The 18552-nt window shown below is 42.7% G+C and overlaps 1 protein-coding gene across 1 annotated transcript in view; it reads right to left on the minus strand.

Moving 5' to 3' along the window:
- CACNA2D3 (calcium voltage-gated channel auxiliary subunit alpha2delta 3) overlaps window positions 1-18552 on the minus strand; it is a 795852-nt gene that overhangs the window by 273674 nt on the left and 503626 nt on the right. Inside the window, exons 12-13 of the mRNA XM_032649095.1 lie at window positions 14198-14276; window positions 2697-2830 (exon numbers count right to left, since the gene is read on the minus strand). Of these exons, the coding sequence (XP_032504986.1) occupies window positions 2697-2830; window positions 14198-14276 (213 nt within the window). The remainder of the gene's footprint in view (window positions 1-2696; window positions 2831-14197; window positions 14277-18552) is intronic.

The raw sequence follows: 18552 nt of genomic DNA on the forward strand, positions 1-18552 counted from the left end.
ACCCACCAGGCAGCATCCCATTGCCCACTACATATGCACTCCTTCCCATCCATTTCATCATCTATTTAGTCATCTGTTTGAGATTTGTTTACTTATTTAGAACACATTGATTTGTTTTATTCAAGTTATAGTCCATTACTCTTCTATTTAATTTTGAGGCTCAAATTGTCCCAGAGTTGACCAGTGAGAGCCCCTTCACATTGATTCTTGGGCCTTTTGATGTGACCTCATGGTTTTGAGTGCTTCGTTATTGTCTGGCACAAAATATTCCAGGCTTTTTGTTTGTTTGTTTTTAACATTAAGACTCCATTACATCCATGTACCACAGTTTATCCAATTGATCTCTTATGGTTGGGGATTTAGGTAACTTTCAATATTTTGAAATGACAAGCAATTCTACAGTGGACAAACTTGTGCGTATGTATTTTTGGATTTTTGGAGGTTTATCTTCAGGGTTAATTCCTAGAAGTAGAATTTCTGGGTCAAAGGGTAAATGTACATTTCCCCTTCCTATACCCCATTCTGTCTTTCCACAAGCATGTACAAGTGTCTCTTTCCCACAGCCTCACCCACAAAGTTAAGCTTTTCATTTCTGCCACTCTAATAGGTAAGAGAAATGGTATCTCAAGCCATACTTTAATTTGCATTTTTCTTACAATGTGTGAAGTTGTACATATTTCAAATGTTTAAAAGACATTTTAATTATTTTTGTGTGAACTGTCTGCTCATGTCTTTTGCTCATTTTTTTCTATAGGAATTTTGGAGTTTCCCCCTTAAGTTTTGAAAGTTCTTTATATATTAGGATTATTAGTTCTTTATGTGTGCTATATGTTGCATATTTTCTCCTATTTTACCATTTGCTTTTTGAGTTTGCTTCTTTTTGACTGTGCTTGATTCTTTTAGCTATAAAAGTTGGGTTTTGCTTTGTTTATATTTTAAGTAGTCAAACCTATTTTTATTTATATTGCATCTGGATTTTGGAGTCATTGTTAGAAAGTCATTCTCTGGACTCAGGTTATAGAGGAATTCACTAGATTTTGTTCTAGTGCTTATATGGTTTCATTGTTTACAGTTTAGGTCTCTGATCCCCTTGGATATTTTTCTCTGGTGTGATGTGAAGAAAATACTAATTTTATCTTTTTCTAAATAGCTATCTAGTTTTCCCAAAAGCATTTATTACAAAGCCCATCCTAGCACTACTGATTTGAGATGCCACCTTTATCACAAATTAAATTTCCATATGTAGGTGGGTCCTTTTTTTGGACCTTCTACTCTACTGATCTGTCTGTTTATCCAGGTGCTAGTCCCATAGAGACTCTGTTTTATATTTTTTACATTGATGAAACAAATAAGATGACAGACCCAGCTGGCTGTTCAGGGTTTGTACACAGAACCACTGGGTGCCTGGATCAGTCCGTCCCTCGCTGGCTGCCCTCCTCCTCTCCTCTTCCCCAGCCTTACTCAACCACACATATGAGGAAGAGATGAAACCATCACTGTCATTGCTCTGTTATTACTGTTAGTATGGTGCCGACACAAATGGGGTGGCTTAGTTATTTCACTTCCATGATTCTAAACCAAACTGGGTCAGACTCTGAACATGATAAAAGCCCAAGGTCTCCCTGGCAACCAGAGATGGCTCTTTAGCTTAACACCCATTTCCACTCAGGGTGATTTCTCCTGGGGACGGGCTACCCCTTCCTGACCAGTTTGTATTTCCATGGTCCCACTGTGTACTTTAAGGCTGTGTGTGGGGGGGTGCAGGCTGCTTTGCTGTCCCCCAAGATGGGTTCCCACATGCTGCTCCTGCCCTGTATCTGCCTGCAGCTGCCAGAAGAGCAGCAGGAATGAGCGAGCTCGTGGAGAGAAAAGCTGGCCCATGGCAGCCATTGAGATCACTCTGGAGGACGGCTGGTCTGGGTTACAGCGATTAATGTGATGTTAATCCCGACACAAATGATGGGAGGGGGCCCTCTGAGAACATTTACAATCAATAAACGAAAACTGCCACTCCCATCAGATTCATTATGACTATGAAAAATCACCCAGCAATTACACAAGAAACCTGGCCATTGAGCCATTATTTGACGATTGGCAACACTCCTCCTTTTAAGATAATTCGGCACCAGAATCTTTTTTCCTTGGAATTTGGCTTTAGAATGAGCCCATGGCCAGAGTTGCAACAACAATCAGTGCCTATATAACCACCACTGAAGCATTTTCTCACTTGTTCAAGGGAAGAAAAGGCAGCTGTGGCCTCTACGGTGGCTCCAATTCACTGTCAGAACTGAAGGTGGTCCCACCTTCCCAAGTTGAGACCCAAGATTCATCCCCAGGACTGGGCCTCTCTGATGATGGCAAGGACCGAATCTAACACACCTGTCATCATTGCCACACTGACAGAATTTGTACACTTGTGAGAAGGAGAAAAAGGTAGAGAAGACAGAAACCAAAAGTGAGTTTTCTGTGCTGACGAGACACCTTCCAGAAGAACCTGTTACATTCTCTGATATTAGGAGTTGTCACCAACCTTGCTTGCTAAGAGATCAACGCAAACCATACAAATATGGAAGACGTCAGTGAACCCCGTTACTGAGAAGGAATGCTACAACCACCATCTTCTGGAATAAACCCAGGGAAACTCTCCCATGGTAGGAGGAACCCTCAGGCTCTCCCCTGGGGCCCTGGGGACTCACAGTGCTGTCGATGTACGCTTCAGTCCACACCACGTCGTGCTCCTGGTCGATGACTTTGGGCCGGCTGAGTACATGGAGGTATTCCATGACGTTTTCCTGCACATCAGCCAAGGTGGAGATCTGGGTGAAAAATCCTGCCAAGGGAGAACAACGTTAAGTAAAGACAGGAACAACTACAACTGGGGAGCAGACCTACGCTATGCCTTCTTAGCCTCTAGCTAATTTCTTTCTTCCCTTTTCCTTTTTAAACATTATGTCTCCTCTCTACCATCACCCACTTAATGAGCAATGTGTTCATGTTAGAAAACAGAGTCAAGCAAAAAGAATAAAATGAAGATCAACCACAAACCCACCTCCCAGAAGAAGCCCCTGTTAATCCTTTGGAGAATCTCTCCCCAGATGTTTTCTATACATATATATATAGACCTTCTCTGGTAGATATGGGAGTCCTCTCTACATGCCATTTTGTAAACCCCCCCTTTTTTTTCATTTTAGTGTATTTATTTCCAATGGGAAAACTAAAAAGCACAAAATTTAAAGGCTGTCCTATTTTTATAACTACAATAGTTATAATTTTTTCTTTTTTAAAAAATTTTTATTGGTGTATAGTTGATTTACAATGTTGTGCTAGTTTCAGGTGTACAGCAAAGTCAATCAGTTATACATATACATATATCCACTCTTTTTTAGATTCTTTTCCCATATAGGTCATTACAGAGTATTGAGTAGAGTTCCCTGTGCTATTTTATATATAGTTGTGTGTATATGTCAATCCCAATCTCCCAATTTATCCCTCCCCCCTATAATTAATTTTTGAGTGCTTAATAAGGGGCACAAAATTTGCTAAACACCTGATAAGCTTTGCCTCATTTATTCCTGACAACATGATGAAGTGGGCATAACTTGACCACTTTACAGATAAGATGACTGAGGCAGACCGAGCATATGTGTTTTGGCCGTGTTCTCACCGGTAACAAGTGGCAAATACAGAAGGTGAAACCAGGCTTGAGTATCTTAATCCATGCCTTTTGCTTCTACAGAATTTTGCTCTTTGTGTGTTTAAGGCAGAAACTCCAGCTCAAACCCTCATGTAGTTACCAGACCTGCCATTTGAATATGCTGGGTAGACATGGTTTCTCAGTAACATAAAAAGTTCTAAACATGCTATCATCTTGTGGGTGGAGAGGCCATTTTGATCTCGAGTTCAGGTACTGCTATGCTCCTCTTCAGCTTGGCGTCCTGTTGGCTTTGCTGGGAGTCAGGAGATGTTAGAAGAGAAGGGCTGAACTGAGCACAGGTCTGGATCCCCAGGAGGGAGCCCTTCATTCAAACATTTATGGAAGGCTTTCTTGGTGCCTACCACTGGAGGAGCAGGAGTTAACTAGATGAGCATGACCCCTGCTTCCTGGGAGGTCTGAGTAAGCTGACAACTATAAAATAGCACAGTCAACATTATAGAGAAACACACAGCATGGACAGGCAATCACTTGGGTACCCCGAAGAAGGGTCAGTACAGCTGAACCCTGAAGGATGAGGACCAGTTAGCTAGAGGAAGGGGAGTTAAAGACTATGTCCGGCAAAGCAAGGAATGTAAGTAAAGGCCCAAGGTCAGAGTTAGACCCATTCTAGGAACTGAAAAAAACTCAGAATGGCTGGAGTAAAAAGCTCGGGGAGAGTGAGTAGAAGTAGGGTGCTATAAGATCAGAGGAATTAGCAGAGGGACTATCATATAAGACCTTGGGAAAGAGTTTAGACTTTATCCTACAGGCAACTAGTCATGGAAGCATTTTAAGCAGGGGGACACTGGATGGACACAGATTCTTGTTTCCTCCCCATGCCTCTAAATAAGGACCTTTATAACTAAGTTGATGCCACCTCCTACTTGCCAACAAATGAGAGAGGATATGTGTGCCTCTGAAACCAGATCCATCACAGCACTTGCTGTAGTGTTTATAGAACCTCTTAGTGTTTAATACAGGGCTCAGGGTAAAGAAACGCCAGCCCTTTTGTTGTCCAGAAAGGACCAGGACCCTCCCAGGGCATTTCCAAACAAAAGCCAGCTGGTTTTAATTTGTTGTACCAACCCCAAACCAGGTTGGCACCATGTGGCTTCTGGCTTCCTGGTGACAGCTCTGCACAGTGCTAATTAACACGCACTGTCACTCTTGTCCACTCCACCCTCCTGACCAGGGCCAGAGCCTCGCCCATCCCAGTAGAAACTGAGCCCAAAAGACCTGTGAGACCCTGCTCTAGCTCAGGGCTCTGGAGCAGGGCCCATGTGTACCTTGGCACTCCGTCAGAGGTCAGGCACTACAGTTAGGGATGCCCATCTGGGTCACTGCTCATGCAAGGCTTCCAGGTGGCCCCTCTTAGAGGCGTAGTGGGAAAAAGGAGTTTTAAAGAAGATTGCTGGATGACAGCAAGCATCATAGTTATAATCCCTCCACAAACCACGACTACAATCAGTGTTTGAATAAGAAAGAAGACATTTCAGCTCTTCTCTAGTAGGTAAACCTTTGGCTCTGCATGAAGGGTCTTAGAGAGACAAACATGACACAGAGGACAAACCAAGAGAGGTGTTGCCATGTTGATAAGAGGTGGAGAGGACTCCATGGTCCTGGACCGTGAGGATACCTGGGTGAGCAATTCACAGTATAGCACTATTCCTATTGTGGGTTCCTGTACCAAATGTGCAGTAAACACAGCCTCTCTTGGGAGGAGTTTTTCTTGGTTGTCTGTGTTTTCATTCTAATCCTCAAAGCCAACAGTAAAAATCCCTGATTTGGGTTTTCCAAAATAGGGCCAAGAGAAGGGAGGGAATAAATAGAAGGAGGGGGATGGGAGAGACAGATTCTCAGCATTGAGGGAGAGTGGGAAGGAAAAACAATCACACATTTGGAAGGGGATGGAGCTGAGGGATCATCCTCACTTGGCCTTGCTATCATAATCAAAGTTATGAAAAGTTATAAAAAGCTGGCTGCAGGCCCATAGCCAATAGTATACCTGACACCTCCATAAGGATGACTAACAGTGTTCTCAGACTGAACCCGTCCAAAGCCAACTCCTGATTTCCCTGGCCAGACCTATTCCTCCCGCATTGGGTCTTTCCCACCTCAGCAAATGACGCCACTGCCCAACTGGGCCAAACACTTAAGAATTATCCTTGATAGCCATCATTTCCTCACCCCACCCCATAGCTAATCCACCAGCATATTCTTCTGGCCCTATCTCTAAAATATGTCTCAAGTCCAATCCCACATTTCCACTGCTCCCACCCTACTCCAGACTCCACTGTCTCTCCCCCAGGGTATAGCAACAACCACCCCCCGCCCCACAAATCCCCCTCCTTGTTATCTAGACTCCTGACAGCAGTCAAAGGAAAGTATAAAGCAGACCATCTAAAGTATAAAGCAGACCATCATCTCCCTGCCTAAAATCCTAAAACAGCTTCTATTTAATTAGAATAAAATCCAAATTTCTTACCTGACCTCTAAGACTCTCCCTCACTAGGCCCCCGCCTACCTGGATGAACTCATCCCCTTCCATCTTCCCACCAAGTTCATCCACCTGACCCCCCCCAGGCACTTGCACCTACTGTACCCTCTGCCTGGCACACCATTTACCCAGTTTTCTACGGATGGCTCCTTTGGATCATTCAGGGGTTAGCTGTCTGAACTCATTTCCTCTTGCTTCACCTTGCTTTCACTTTCTTCTGAAGATTCATCAATGCTGAATTCTGATTTACTTGTTTACTTTGTTCTTGCCAATGGAATATTGGCTCCAGGAAATGTCACAAAAAGCTGGTGCCTGTCTTGTCCAGAGAGATATTCCCAGAACCAGCACGTGGCTCTGTGAGAGCCATTACTGAAGCAAGGACATTCACCGAAGTCTTACTGTGACTCACACTCTCGCTCTACACTTGGGTAACACAACAGCTCAACATGTGTGTGTGCTCGTTGTATAGGGAGGAAACAGAAACAACAGTGTTTAGTAATTTGTCCTGGGTCAATTTGAATACAGATTCATTTGATTCCAAAACCTTTGCTCTTAACCACTGAAGACACTGCCTCTTCCTGTAATGGGAAAGGACAGCATGGCAGCTGCTCAGAGCATGGACAGCATGGTCCTCCTCTGTAAGGACACCCCTAATGGGCTGCTTGAATCTCTGTGGCTGGGAGAGTTTGAGGCTGGGGTGGGGAAATATGTGGTTGCCCTATGAGGTTCCTGGCAAATGCACAGTAGTTAGCACCAAAGGTCTACTCAAAACCCATACCACAGTTCTAACTTATATTTCAATATATAGACCATAAATGCAGATGTATAAAAGGTAAGAAAAGCTAGAATTACAAAGATAATATTAATAATGTACACTGCAAAGCTTAATGCAAATCAGATCATCTAACCCCAACCCATTAAACTATAAAACTTATCTGAAAGAGCCTCTTTTTGTTTTTAAATGTTATTCATATAAGTTTTAGTTAACAAATGTACCTTTTGATGGATAACAGGAAGTCACTGAGGGCTGGACTCTTTGCCTGTAACCATAGATGCTTCCCTCCTTCTCCCTCTGCATCCTTTGAACTGGCCACTTTCCCCCCGGCCTTCCCTCACCTCTTTTTATTTATTTTAAATTCTAGTTCTTGAATGTTTATTCTCTTCTTTAATGTGCCTTTTTGGACTTCATATATCATGTTAGAAAATAGAATCAGCAATCTTTTGGTAATTATCAAGGAGTAATTAACGCTGAAATTAGCCACCTATTATAAATGATCTGCTCATTTTTCTCCATAACATCAATTTATTTACCTATTCCCTTACAAAGCCTCCTGTGAACTCTGAGTTACAACTACTCAGTGTGATAAACCACATGCAGCCTGGTGCTTTGTATTTCTGATATTTTCCTACCCTTACTTAGAGATTTCTTAAGAGTCCCTTGTCTAAGAGGTGCCTCTGCATGAGATGCTCCATCAGTACATCATTCAACACTCTACTTCGCAATGACACCAGACCTGAGGGACCCCGGAGTCTGCTCCTCAGTGGGAGACCATGGCTGTCTACCTCACCGGTAAGGTCTGGGTAAGGTCCTCGTTCTACTTTTGGTGTGATGGGCACTGCACCCTTGAGTCTTTTCAAAGACTCTTTTCCCTTCTGACATAAGGCAGGCTGAAAACAAGAAAGCCAGTGATCAGGTCCCAGTCTTCCCAAGGCAATAAGGTAGGCAGTGATGTTGCTGGTCAGGCACTGGGGCATAGTGGCCATACTGCCATTCTACAGTGGCAATAATTGTTTTAATGTATTTAAAATGGTTTGCTGCTTTGCCTCATTAGAGCTGGTTGCCTCAAGACCTGGTGTGCATCCCCTTACGGAACAACAGTGTTCTTGGAAGACCCTCACAATATTCTGTCCCATCTTCGTCCTCCCCATCAACATCACACACTACTGAAAATCACTTTTTTTCTATAGAAAAATGAACCATTGACAAACAACTTTCTACCTCCACATCTCTTTGGACCATTACAAAGAACGAGTAAGAGGTCTATTGGGCCCTTAGAGCTGAAGGGCACATGTCCGATGAGTTGGAAAGAGAAGACCAAAGAGAGAATGACCACTAGCACAGGGAGCCCAGGGGCCTCAGTGGGCATGTGCCACCTGGAGAAGGGGGCTTGCAAATGTGAAGCTATCAGAATCAGCCAGAACCTCTGACTTAGGAGCAAGTCTTTTTGTGTGTGAATAATATGACATTTTTCTTTCTTTTTTAACATCTTTATTAGAGTATAATTGCTTTACAATGGTGTGTTAGTCTCTGCTTCATAAAGTGAATCAGCCACACACATACATATATCCCCATATCTCCTCCCTCCCAACTCCTTCCCACCCTCCCTATCCCACCCCTCCAGGCGGTCACAAAGCACCAAGTTGATCTCCCTGCGCCACGTGGCTGCTTCCCACCAGCCATCTACCCTACACCCGGTAGTACATACAGGTCCATGTCACCCTCTCACTTTGTCCCAGCCCACCCTTCCCCCTCCCCGTGTCCTCAAGTCTATAATATTTTTAATTTCAAATTTCATGCTAGAAAAAATAATTTAAAGTGGGTGTCCCCAATCCCTGGGGACCGCGGCTACCGGTCCTTGGCCTCTTAGGAACCAGGCCAAACAGCAGGAGGTGAGCAGCGGGCAGGCTAGTGAAGCTCCATCTGCCACTCCTTATCGCTCCCCATTGCTCTCTTCACCGCCTGAACCATCCCCCCATTGCTCGTGTTACCGCCGGAACCATCCTCCCCCACCCAGTCCGTGGAAAAACTGTCTTCCATGAAACTGGTCCCTGGTGCCAAAAAGGCTGGGGACCTCTAGTTTAAAGGATCACACTGTGGAGCTAGGAATGCTGGCTTGCCGGCAGCTCTATCGCTGTGCCCCATTCCACCCTGCCTCGTCTCCTCGAAGAGCCTTAATATCTCCATTTGTAAAATGTCAGAAACTGGACCACATGCCTACACAAGCTGAAGCAGGACAATTTCTGGAACACACAGGGTGGTTATAAATCCCAGCTCCAGTCTTTATTAGCTATAGACCATTAAAGTCCTTTCTCAACATCTAGATTCCTTTTCCTAGATTCTCTCAAATAATGGGAAATAGTCCTCTATGAACCATGACTTTCTTCTCCCCAAAGAGAAGCAACCTCACATCCTGGTGAAGAGTTAGGCTCAGACTTTGGAACAACTGGGCCTGATTCCTGGCTCTGCCACCTGCTAGTTGGTAACCTGGGGCGAGCTGCTAGTCTCTTTGAGTCTCAGTTTCCTTCTCATGCACTTCATACAGTTTAATGAGGGTCAAAAGAGATAACACATAAAAGTACTTTGCACTTTACCTGGCACTTAGTAAGAAGTTTGTCATCCTTAGCTGCTATTAACAACAGTAGCACCATGTTCATCTTCACAACTATTACCCTTTCCACTCAAATTCTCAAGTTCTATGGAATCTACACAAAGAATGTATACAACTTAAGTCTCCATTAATGGATAAATGGATTAAAAAGTTACAGTGTATACACACACACGAACAAAGAAATATTATTCAGCATGAGAAACAAGGAAATCCTGCCATTTGCAAAAACATGTATGGACCTTGAGTACATCTTGCTAAATAAGATAAGCCAGACAGAGAAAGACAAATACTGTATGATATCACCGGTATGTGGAATCTAGAAAAGTGAAAATCATAGCAACAGAGTCTAAAGGGGCTTACCAGGGGCTGGGGGTTGGGGAATTGGAGAGTTATTGGTCGAAGAGTACAAAAAATGAATTATACAAAGGTATCTGAATAACTGTCATTTTTGCCTTCTTCCACCTTTTCTGAAACAGCAAAAAAATTTAATTGCCAGTTTTTCCCTACTCCAAACAACCATTCTGGCCTCATAAATTTGACATTTGGAAAGGTAGAGCGAGGTTAAGAGATTTCTAGTGGGAAAAGGCTATGGGTCTGAACTTCCAAGGAGGGCTCAGGCCGCCAGTTCTCTTTCAAACAAGGAGAGAATGACCATTAGCCTATCAACGAGGGACAGGCTGAGTAGATAAACAAGACAGACTCACGTGGCGTTTCCATTCGATCTAATGATGACAGATAAGTTGAGAACCAAACACAGAGACCCTTCTTCATTTGCACAGCTGGAAAATACTCCATTCACCATGATTTTTGAAGGAGAATCAGGCAGTGCTTATTTAAAAGCTTGGCACACTGAACATTACAGAAGGTCGTCAAGGCTTTATGGAGTATCTGGGCTAGTTGGCCCCTCTTTTCAGTTTTCCCAGTTCACTTGTTTAACCAATAGTGTGAACGCAGAATTTTAAGTTCCATAAGCCATTCTACAGTGGCAATAATTGTTTTAATGTATTTAAAATGGTTTGCTGCTTTGCCTCATTAGGGCTGGTTGCCTCAAGATAGGACCTAGTTATGCATAAAATGAGACAAACCAATGAGCTCCAGGCCTCTCTGGATTTTGCTAGTGGATTGGAGGAGGCAGAGAACTCCTGTGAGGGCATGAATATTCCCAGACATCCATTTACAGGAGGCAGTGCCAGAGGTCCACTGACTGAGAACTGTCTCCATGGCTACCATACTTCCAAACAAGAAGTTTCACACGGATAGCAGGTCCTTGACCACTGACCCAGGGACAATGAGCTGGTCCTGACAACTCCTGCTCCTCCCTAGGGTCACTCTGGTCAGTCAGCCAACAGGCTTCTCCCTGGGCTTCCCTGGGTCTGCTCTGGTCCCCGAATGCTAATGCTTCATTTCACTGAAGAACTTGGCTGAGTCAGGGCAAAAATATGTAAGGAGGGGGGCGGGCCCTCCCTGGACCTCATGTCACTTGAGATGAAAAATGTTATGCTGCCTCCATACTATAACAATCTGAGAGTATAAACAATGATTTAATTAATGACCATAGAAGAATACTTGCTCACCGACGTTACGCTGGTCTAAACCCCATAACTGACGCAACATGAAGCCGATGTTTATATGGGCACAGATGACTGGAACCTGACATTTTGATGGCAACTGCTACTTTGAAGAGTGGCAAACAATGACATTTTATTCCCAAGGCCCTTTAGAAGAGAAGCAGAGGAGGAAGGTGAAACTATTGTGAGGGACTGACTCTAGCAGGGAAGGAAACAACTGGATCTGGACAGGAAGAGAAGGAGAATCACTGAGGAATCCAGCGGCCAGGCCAGCTAAGCAGCTACTATTACCTCCTTGGATTTTCCAAGTTGCTGCACTCAGAACTTATAAATCTAAAGGGCTATATTCTATGGCCAGGCCCCAAAATACTCTGAGTTGACTAAATTGTCTTCAAAAGGATTCTTCAAAGATTCTTATAAACAATGACTAAAACTAAATTATGGTGTAATATTAGTTGATTAAGACAAGACTTCAATTTGAGTAATTTTCATCAGCTGGACACAGACAGTGGTTAAAAACAATAACCCATGACTAAATGCATACTCGCTGATGGGAAGAATTGCAGTCTGATGTGGCAGGAGTAACATGAAAACTTTTAAAAATTAAAAAATGGAAAGGAACTCTTTCTTTCAAGACCACAGAATCAAGGAAAAAATTGAGAAAGTGTAGCTCACTCAAATGTCAGTGAAGTTCCAAAAATTATCTCAATGGTCTGTTTTCTCAGAGGCAACCTAGGATCCATTCAGCCTCCATCTCCTCATGCCTACTTTCCTTCTATATTTCCTCTTCAAATGAAGCCAAATGCATTACTCTGAGACAATGAGAATTACTGATACCTTTGAGTGAGGTGAGCCAGCCAATAAACTAAAATAATTGCAGAACATGTTATTTTAGAGCTTCAAGGAAATGTTCAAACCTTTCATGCAGTTCTCCATTTTTAGATGAGGAAATTGAGACTTGCTTCAAAGATTTCTCCAAGTAGAAGCAGATAATAAAACACAATGCCAAGCATAGGGAAAGTGAGGCAGAGGTTTACTTGCTTGGCTAGGTACCTTTTCCCTGAGAACTTCCCGTGTCCATCCACCTGCAGAGCACATATATTTTTCTTTGTGGCCCTACCTCTGCCTACATGCAATTCGGCAGGGGAAGACCTGTCCCAAGCTGGGTGCCAGAATCATTTTCTGGATAAGATATAAACTCTCCTTTCTCCACAATAGGTGTTGTGTGGATAGATGGGTATGCACAGCGTGAGGTAGCCATTTTTGACATGCACATGCCCTAGCAGAGAAGGTCTATCTACAGAGAAGAAGAATGCCACGGAATGTAGAAAGAAACCAAGAAGGAAAAGAAAAACAAAAACACAGCCCCTGGTCCCTCATGAGACATAAGCTTCCCTTCCCACTCTGGGTTCTGACTCACTCTCCTCTCTCTCCAAAACACTCTTCTTTTTAATTTCAGGGAGCAACTTTGGTTGCTTGCAACTAAAATAACTTTGTCTTAAGTCACCAAAACTAAAGCTGAGACCTGCCAACCCTTCCCTGAGTCCTCTTTCCTCCACTAACATACATAATTGGAACTTTTATAAAGGACGGCATAACAGGCAATGTAGAAATAGACCACCTACATCCACCAATACCAATTTACTGTGCAACAGGACATATCTTCATGTATTAGTATTTATAGTCAATTTGCTCATTTTTCAAACCTTAAAGAAGCAGCCACTCTACACAGAGCAGGAGGTTTGGCTGAGTGCTCAAGAGGAAATCAGAGTGACAGGCTACTCTCAGGGACTGCATAGCCTCAGAGCAGAGATAAGACATAACCACAGATCAATATAACACTAGGAAATCATATGGGCCATTTCTGTGCCAGGCACTGAGCTGCCAGCTTTACCTGCACAGCCTCATTCATGCTCACAGCATCTGACTGGGGCAGGTATCATCACTATCTCTGTTCTGTAGGTGATATAACTCAGACCCAGGTAGGTATGGTAACATCCACCACTGTGATTGGTGTTTGGTAGAGGCTGGATTTGAACTCAAGGAGTTTGGGTTAAGACTCAAGGAATCTAGAATATACCACATATTTTCCTCCTTTGCTTTGCCTTCTTGGTTGTGTGTAGACTGAAAAGAAGCCCTTCATAAGACTGGAGGCCCTGTTCCTTCCCTCCCTGTGCCTTCCCTAAAGCATTGTTTCCAACACACATCAGGGCCTGTGAATGTAGAAAATTAACCTGTGAAAGTAGAAAAGCCAACAATTATTGAGCACTTATTAGGTCTCAGCACTGAACTAGGCACCTAATCTGTACCATTTCATTTTTTAACCCTATATTCAATAAAAATCAAAAAGAAAAGCTATTATCACCCTCTCCACTTTGAAGATTAGAACACTGAAGCAGGTTAAAGTTAACTAAGTTAATTAGTTATGTAGGTTAAGTTATGCTATGGGAACATATCAAACTGGAAATCTCACTGGCTTAACACAAAGGTTTATCACACAGACTATATATCCATCATGGGCTGGCAGATGGCAGAAGACAGGGTGAGCGGAAAGGCATCTGCTCCATGCGGCCGCTCAGGAACCCAGGCTATTTCATCTATTCCATCATGTAGCTTCAGAGTTCATAGGAGCAGAAAAGAATAGATACCACCAAACCAGCTCTTAAATGCTTTAACCCATAAATGACCCAGGTTGGTTTTGCTTAAAGCCTGTTTCCCAGAACCAGTGCAAGGGGGCTGGGAATGGTGAGTGAGCACATGGATATTTGGTGCATGGTAAATGGCTCTGCCATAGTAATTCTTCCAAGGTCACTCAGTTACTAAGCAACAGAGTGGAGAGGCTTAACCACTCCACTTGACTACGTCCTCAAAGTTTATAAACACATTTTGGGAGAAGTTGTTACAAGTCAGTCATAATCATTTAGAAACATCCAGACCTTATCTTAGAATTCATAGCCTTCTGATAGAACACTCCACTTTCTCGTGACTGTCTCTGTTTCTACACATCCACGGAGAAGTTATTCAGAACTGAACCCATCGGGAGACCTACCTTTATTGGCACAGGCCATCCACTTGAGATTGTCTGCAAAAGCAGCCTCTCTTCCAATGAGGTACGTGAAGATGCGAACCTGAGAGGAAGAGGAACACACGGATCAGTGGTTTTCACTTTTCACCCTCCTGCCCTGACCACAAGCATGGCTCACACACATGTGATTTACCTCCTTAATGCTCCATGCTTCCCATCTTCAGAAACATATTTAAGACATCTGAAGTAAAGTCAGCTAGAAATATACTCAAAACTGGGGCCTTTGATCTTTTAACCCATATGGCACTGGCGATGGTTGTTTTTCGGTGTGTAACTTGCGACAGAGGAGAATAACTTGAAACGGGAGACTGGCAGCATCGTGGGCCTGGGTTTGCTACAGTTTGCTACACATATATGGACAACGATCATCCAGGTCTGGACCAAATTGGCAACCATTTTCCTCATCCGCACAGAAGTACAGAGTGTGCTCTTCTTGGGAATCAAAACACCACTGAAAGAACTTCAGCATGCCCCCCACCCACCCAATGGCAAGAACAGGCTGCAGACACTCTCTTACTGTCTGTGGTGGTAATTAATTGGGATGAGAGGCACAGCCTATAGCCAGGAGACCAAAGGGAACCCTCTCTAGCCTTCCTAAACTTTGGCTCCTAAAGAGCAGAGAACACATATAAAACCTTGGATCTCTCACTTTCTATTGCCTTCTCAAATCTCTATTATAAGGCCAGAATTCTTTGAAATAAAGTACAACCCACCTCCCAGAGTTGTACTTGAGGGTTAGATGGAAGAAAAACAAGAAATTAAAAGGGTTAAAATCCTTTGGTTCACATTTTAAATGTCATGTGGGTCAATACCACACAGTCCAAACAAAATTCTTCTGGCAGGTGAAATCAGTCCTTCAGCCACCAATTTATGACTGAGTTAAATGCAGATGTGGTATTAGATGAATTACATTCAACATGTGGCCCCGAAGTCTCTCCAGCTGATGTCTCCTCCACTCAGCCAGACTGGGTCAAGCACCCCTACGGTTCCTTCAGAGTCATTATTGCAACTGTTGTTAACTAGTATCTTGTGTGGTTACACCTGTGAGGTTGATCTCCACTAGACCATCCACCTGACAAGGGAAAGGATGGCTGTGCTTTGATGGGGCACAGGGCTTGGAATATTACAACTCAGTAAACGAATGGATAAAAATGTAAATGACATAGCTGACTGAAAATTAAGATTTTGCTTTAGTTATGAGTAACCTCTTAACTGAGACGTATAACTGGAAGACTAGTTCTTAGTTGATGGTTTATTTCCAACTTAAAGAGATGTTTAAATATACATTATCATTGTATAGCCTTAGTCTGTCCTCATTTGTGTTGAGTAAGGCAGTTATTTCATCCATCAACAGCTCCTGCAAGGGGACTTCCAGGGCAGATGAGCAGACACAGAGGCCTTTGCTTTGCCTCTCTCTTTCCCCCAGCTCTTTTCCACACTATTCCCACCGGAATCACATTGGGAAGAGGGATTTTTTTTTTTTTTTTTTAAATTGGGAGATTCTGACTCTCTTGGGGAAAAAAAAAAATAGAAGATGCAACCTCATAGGCCCAAAGTGGTCACCACTGACCTTCCTACACAGAGCTGTCCCCTGTTCACTTTTCCTGCCTGGCCACTGTTAGCTTTTAGCTCAAAATGTCTGACTAATAAAAACCTGCACAAAGCAAGTTCTTAACGAAGCAGAAAGCATAAAAGATAGCTCTTAGGAAGTGAAGCTGTGAGTCTATCTTTGCAGGCAAAGAGGAAAAGACCTGACGCAAAGCAGCCTATCTGTTCTGAGCAAAGATACCTGCAGGTGCTAAACCTCCTCTGCCATCCAGGTGAAGAACCTGAGGACAAACAGTTCTCTCTTGGAGGCATAGTTAAAACCCCAGAACAGTGCTGTGAACCATTCATGAAAACTTAACACAGTTTCTGATTTTAAAAGATGGCAACCCATTTGGAAAACCAGTAGGATTGCACCAAACTTCAGACTAGACATGATTACACAGGAATAATGTGCTAACAATAACCACAATCATGAAAACCAGCACCACGACCCCCTCCACCAGCACCGCTGCCCCTACTGCCAACACTACTGTGGCTTCTCCAGTCAGCACCAACCCCTGGGTCAGGTATGTGCAAAGACATTTATAGCATTATACTCATTTTGTTGGTTTGTATTTTATTTTATTGCTTATGAAAGAAAATCAGAATCATGTTAAATATTTCCATTTATGTGCAGCCCTTGGCTCCCACTGAATTGGCCCCCTTATTTGAGTAGAAATGGTGTGGAAATGACTCGTTGCCTCTCTGCATATAAAATAAACATAATCAAACAATACTGGGTTCGTGCCCTGGATTTCTCACAATAATGCCTTTCAACTGGCAACAAAATGAAGGGACTTTACTCCAAAATAAATATTCTGGAGATCCATTTAACAACAGGATTTTATATCTGTAATTTTTTCAGACTCAGTAATTCTAGCTCTAGGCATTTATCTATAGCCAGGATAACAAATAAAATGTCTATGGGGGCCAAGCAGGTCTAACAGAGATGACACGAAGTCACAGATGTATGGAGAATTGTAGAGTGCATATATTCTTTTTTTTTTTTTTTGAGCGCATATATTCTTAAAGCCCTATAATTCGGTTTTAGACATTTTCACAAATACACAAATGTGTAAAAAACAAGGACCTTCACCTTTATTCTTTGTAATGGTTAAAACCTGTTAAATTCCAAGTTTCTCTTGATAGCTGATTGGCTAAAAAACTCATGGGACATTCATGTAGTGGAATACCATGCAGCTATGTACTCATGAGAAAGACATCCATTATAACTTGGCAAGGGGGAAAGCAAGTTGTGGGATATTGTGTATCTATATTGTGTATTCTATAAATAGAATTCTATTTTTTTCTAAAAGGGGACTTACACTTTTTACTCTGTAAACTTCTATATCCTTTGAATGTTTTTACAAATGAACAAATATTGCTTTAATAATTAAAGATCATTTTAAATGAAAAGAAAGTAATGACACTGCTACTTCCTGAACCATTCTCCATGGACATAGGAAAAGTAAATGTATCAGTGAAAATCAAATAGGAGAAGAGATGACCTGTGGAAATTAAGTTCTGGCCTTGCATCTTGTAGGGTGGACTGCCTTACTCCACTGCTCAATGAAATGAGTGCAAAACTTCTATGAGTAATAGAGTCAAACTGTTCCTCATTTCCATCTCTAACAGATTCTGTAACCTTTTGGATTTTATGTCCAATAATTGGAGATTTCTTCCCTAAGAAGCTCCATCAAACAAACTTTGACAAGTCTGTCTAGAGCCCAACTAATTTTACTATATGGCAAGCCTCCATAGCAGAGACAGATGGGGATGGTTCTGAAAGCCAGGTTCATAGCACAGATGACAGGGATGACAGGGAAGGGGCCATGGCACAGTTCAGACCAGGGCAGTCATCAGGACACACCAAAACTCCCCAGAAAGCCAGGCTTTTGTGCTCATCATCCACAGGTATGAATGCATCACTTTCATTACTGCAGCACAAAGGCAGGAGGCAGGGGGAAGTCTACATCAACCTATTAGTTCATTTTGATCTCCCATTTGAGTTTGGATGGCCTTTAAATATTCTACAAACCCAATTAAGCTTAATAAAACGTTAGGATGTGGACATTTCAAAGTTCAAAGTCACTTAATTTAACTTAGTATAAAACTTCCCAGATGACACAAAGAACTCATTCCAGTTTTTCCAAAACACAGATTATGCTTCTTACTCATTTAGATACAATTCCCTCCAGAAACTTAGAGGAGTACTATTCCTCTCAACCTTTAGTGCACATAGGGTAGTTTGAGTTTGCAAAAATAATCAATCAAATTCTCCCCTTTCTACAGCCATTAAACAGGGGAAGGAGAGTGGCTGCCAGCAGAACTATAATGGGGCAACTGTACAGCCAGGAAACAGGCTGCTGCTGCCTTCACAACTCCCTTCAGTGCTGAAGGAGAAATAACCAACGCCCATGCTTTTGAGACAGTCCAAGGGTAGAATTCATCATCTGTCACAAGTAACTTCTGAGCACCAAGTATGTGCCAGGGACCATTCTTGGTGTTGGGAATATGATGGGTAAAGAGAACAAACTCTCTGTCCTCAGGGAGCCTACGTTTTCATGAGAGTAAAACTGATGATAAATGGCAGATTCATAAAATGATTATGTATTTGTTGAATTGAAAACTTACAAAGAAAATAAAGCAGGGTTATGCAATGGAGACTGATGGGGGCTGCTATTTTAGAAAGGGAGGAAGAGAAGGCCTCCCCAATAAGGTGCTGCTTGAGC

The sequence above is a fragment of the Phocoena sinus genome, chromosome 11 (assembly GCF_008692025.1).
Source record: "Phocoena sinus isolate mPhoSin1 chromosome 11, mPhoSin1.pri, whole genome shotgun sequence".
NCBI lineage: Eukaryota > Metazoa > Chordata > Mammalia > Artiodactyla > Phocoenidae > Phocoena > Phocoena sinus.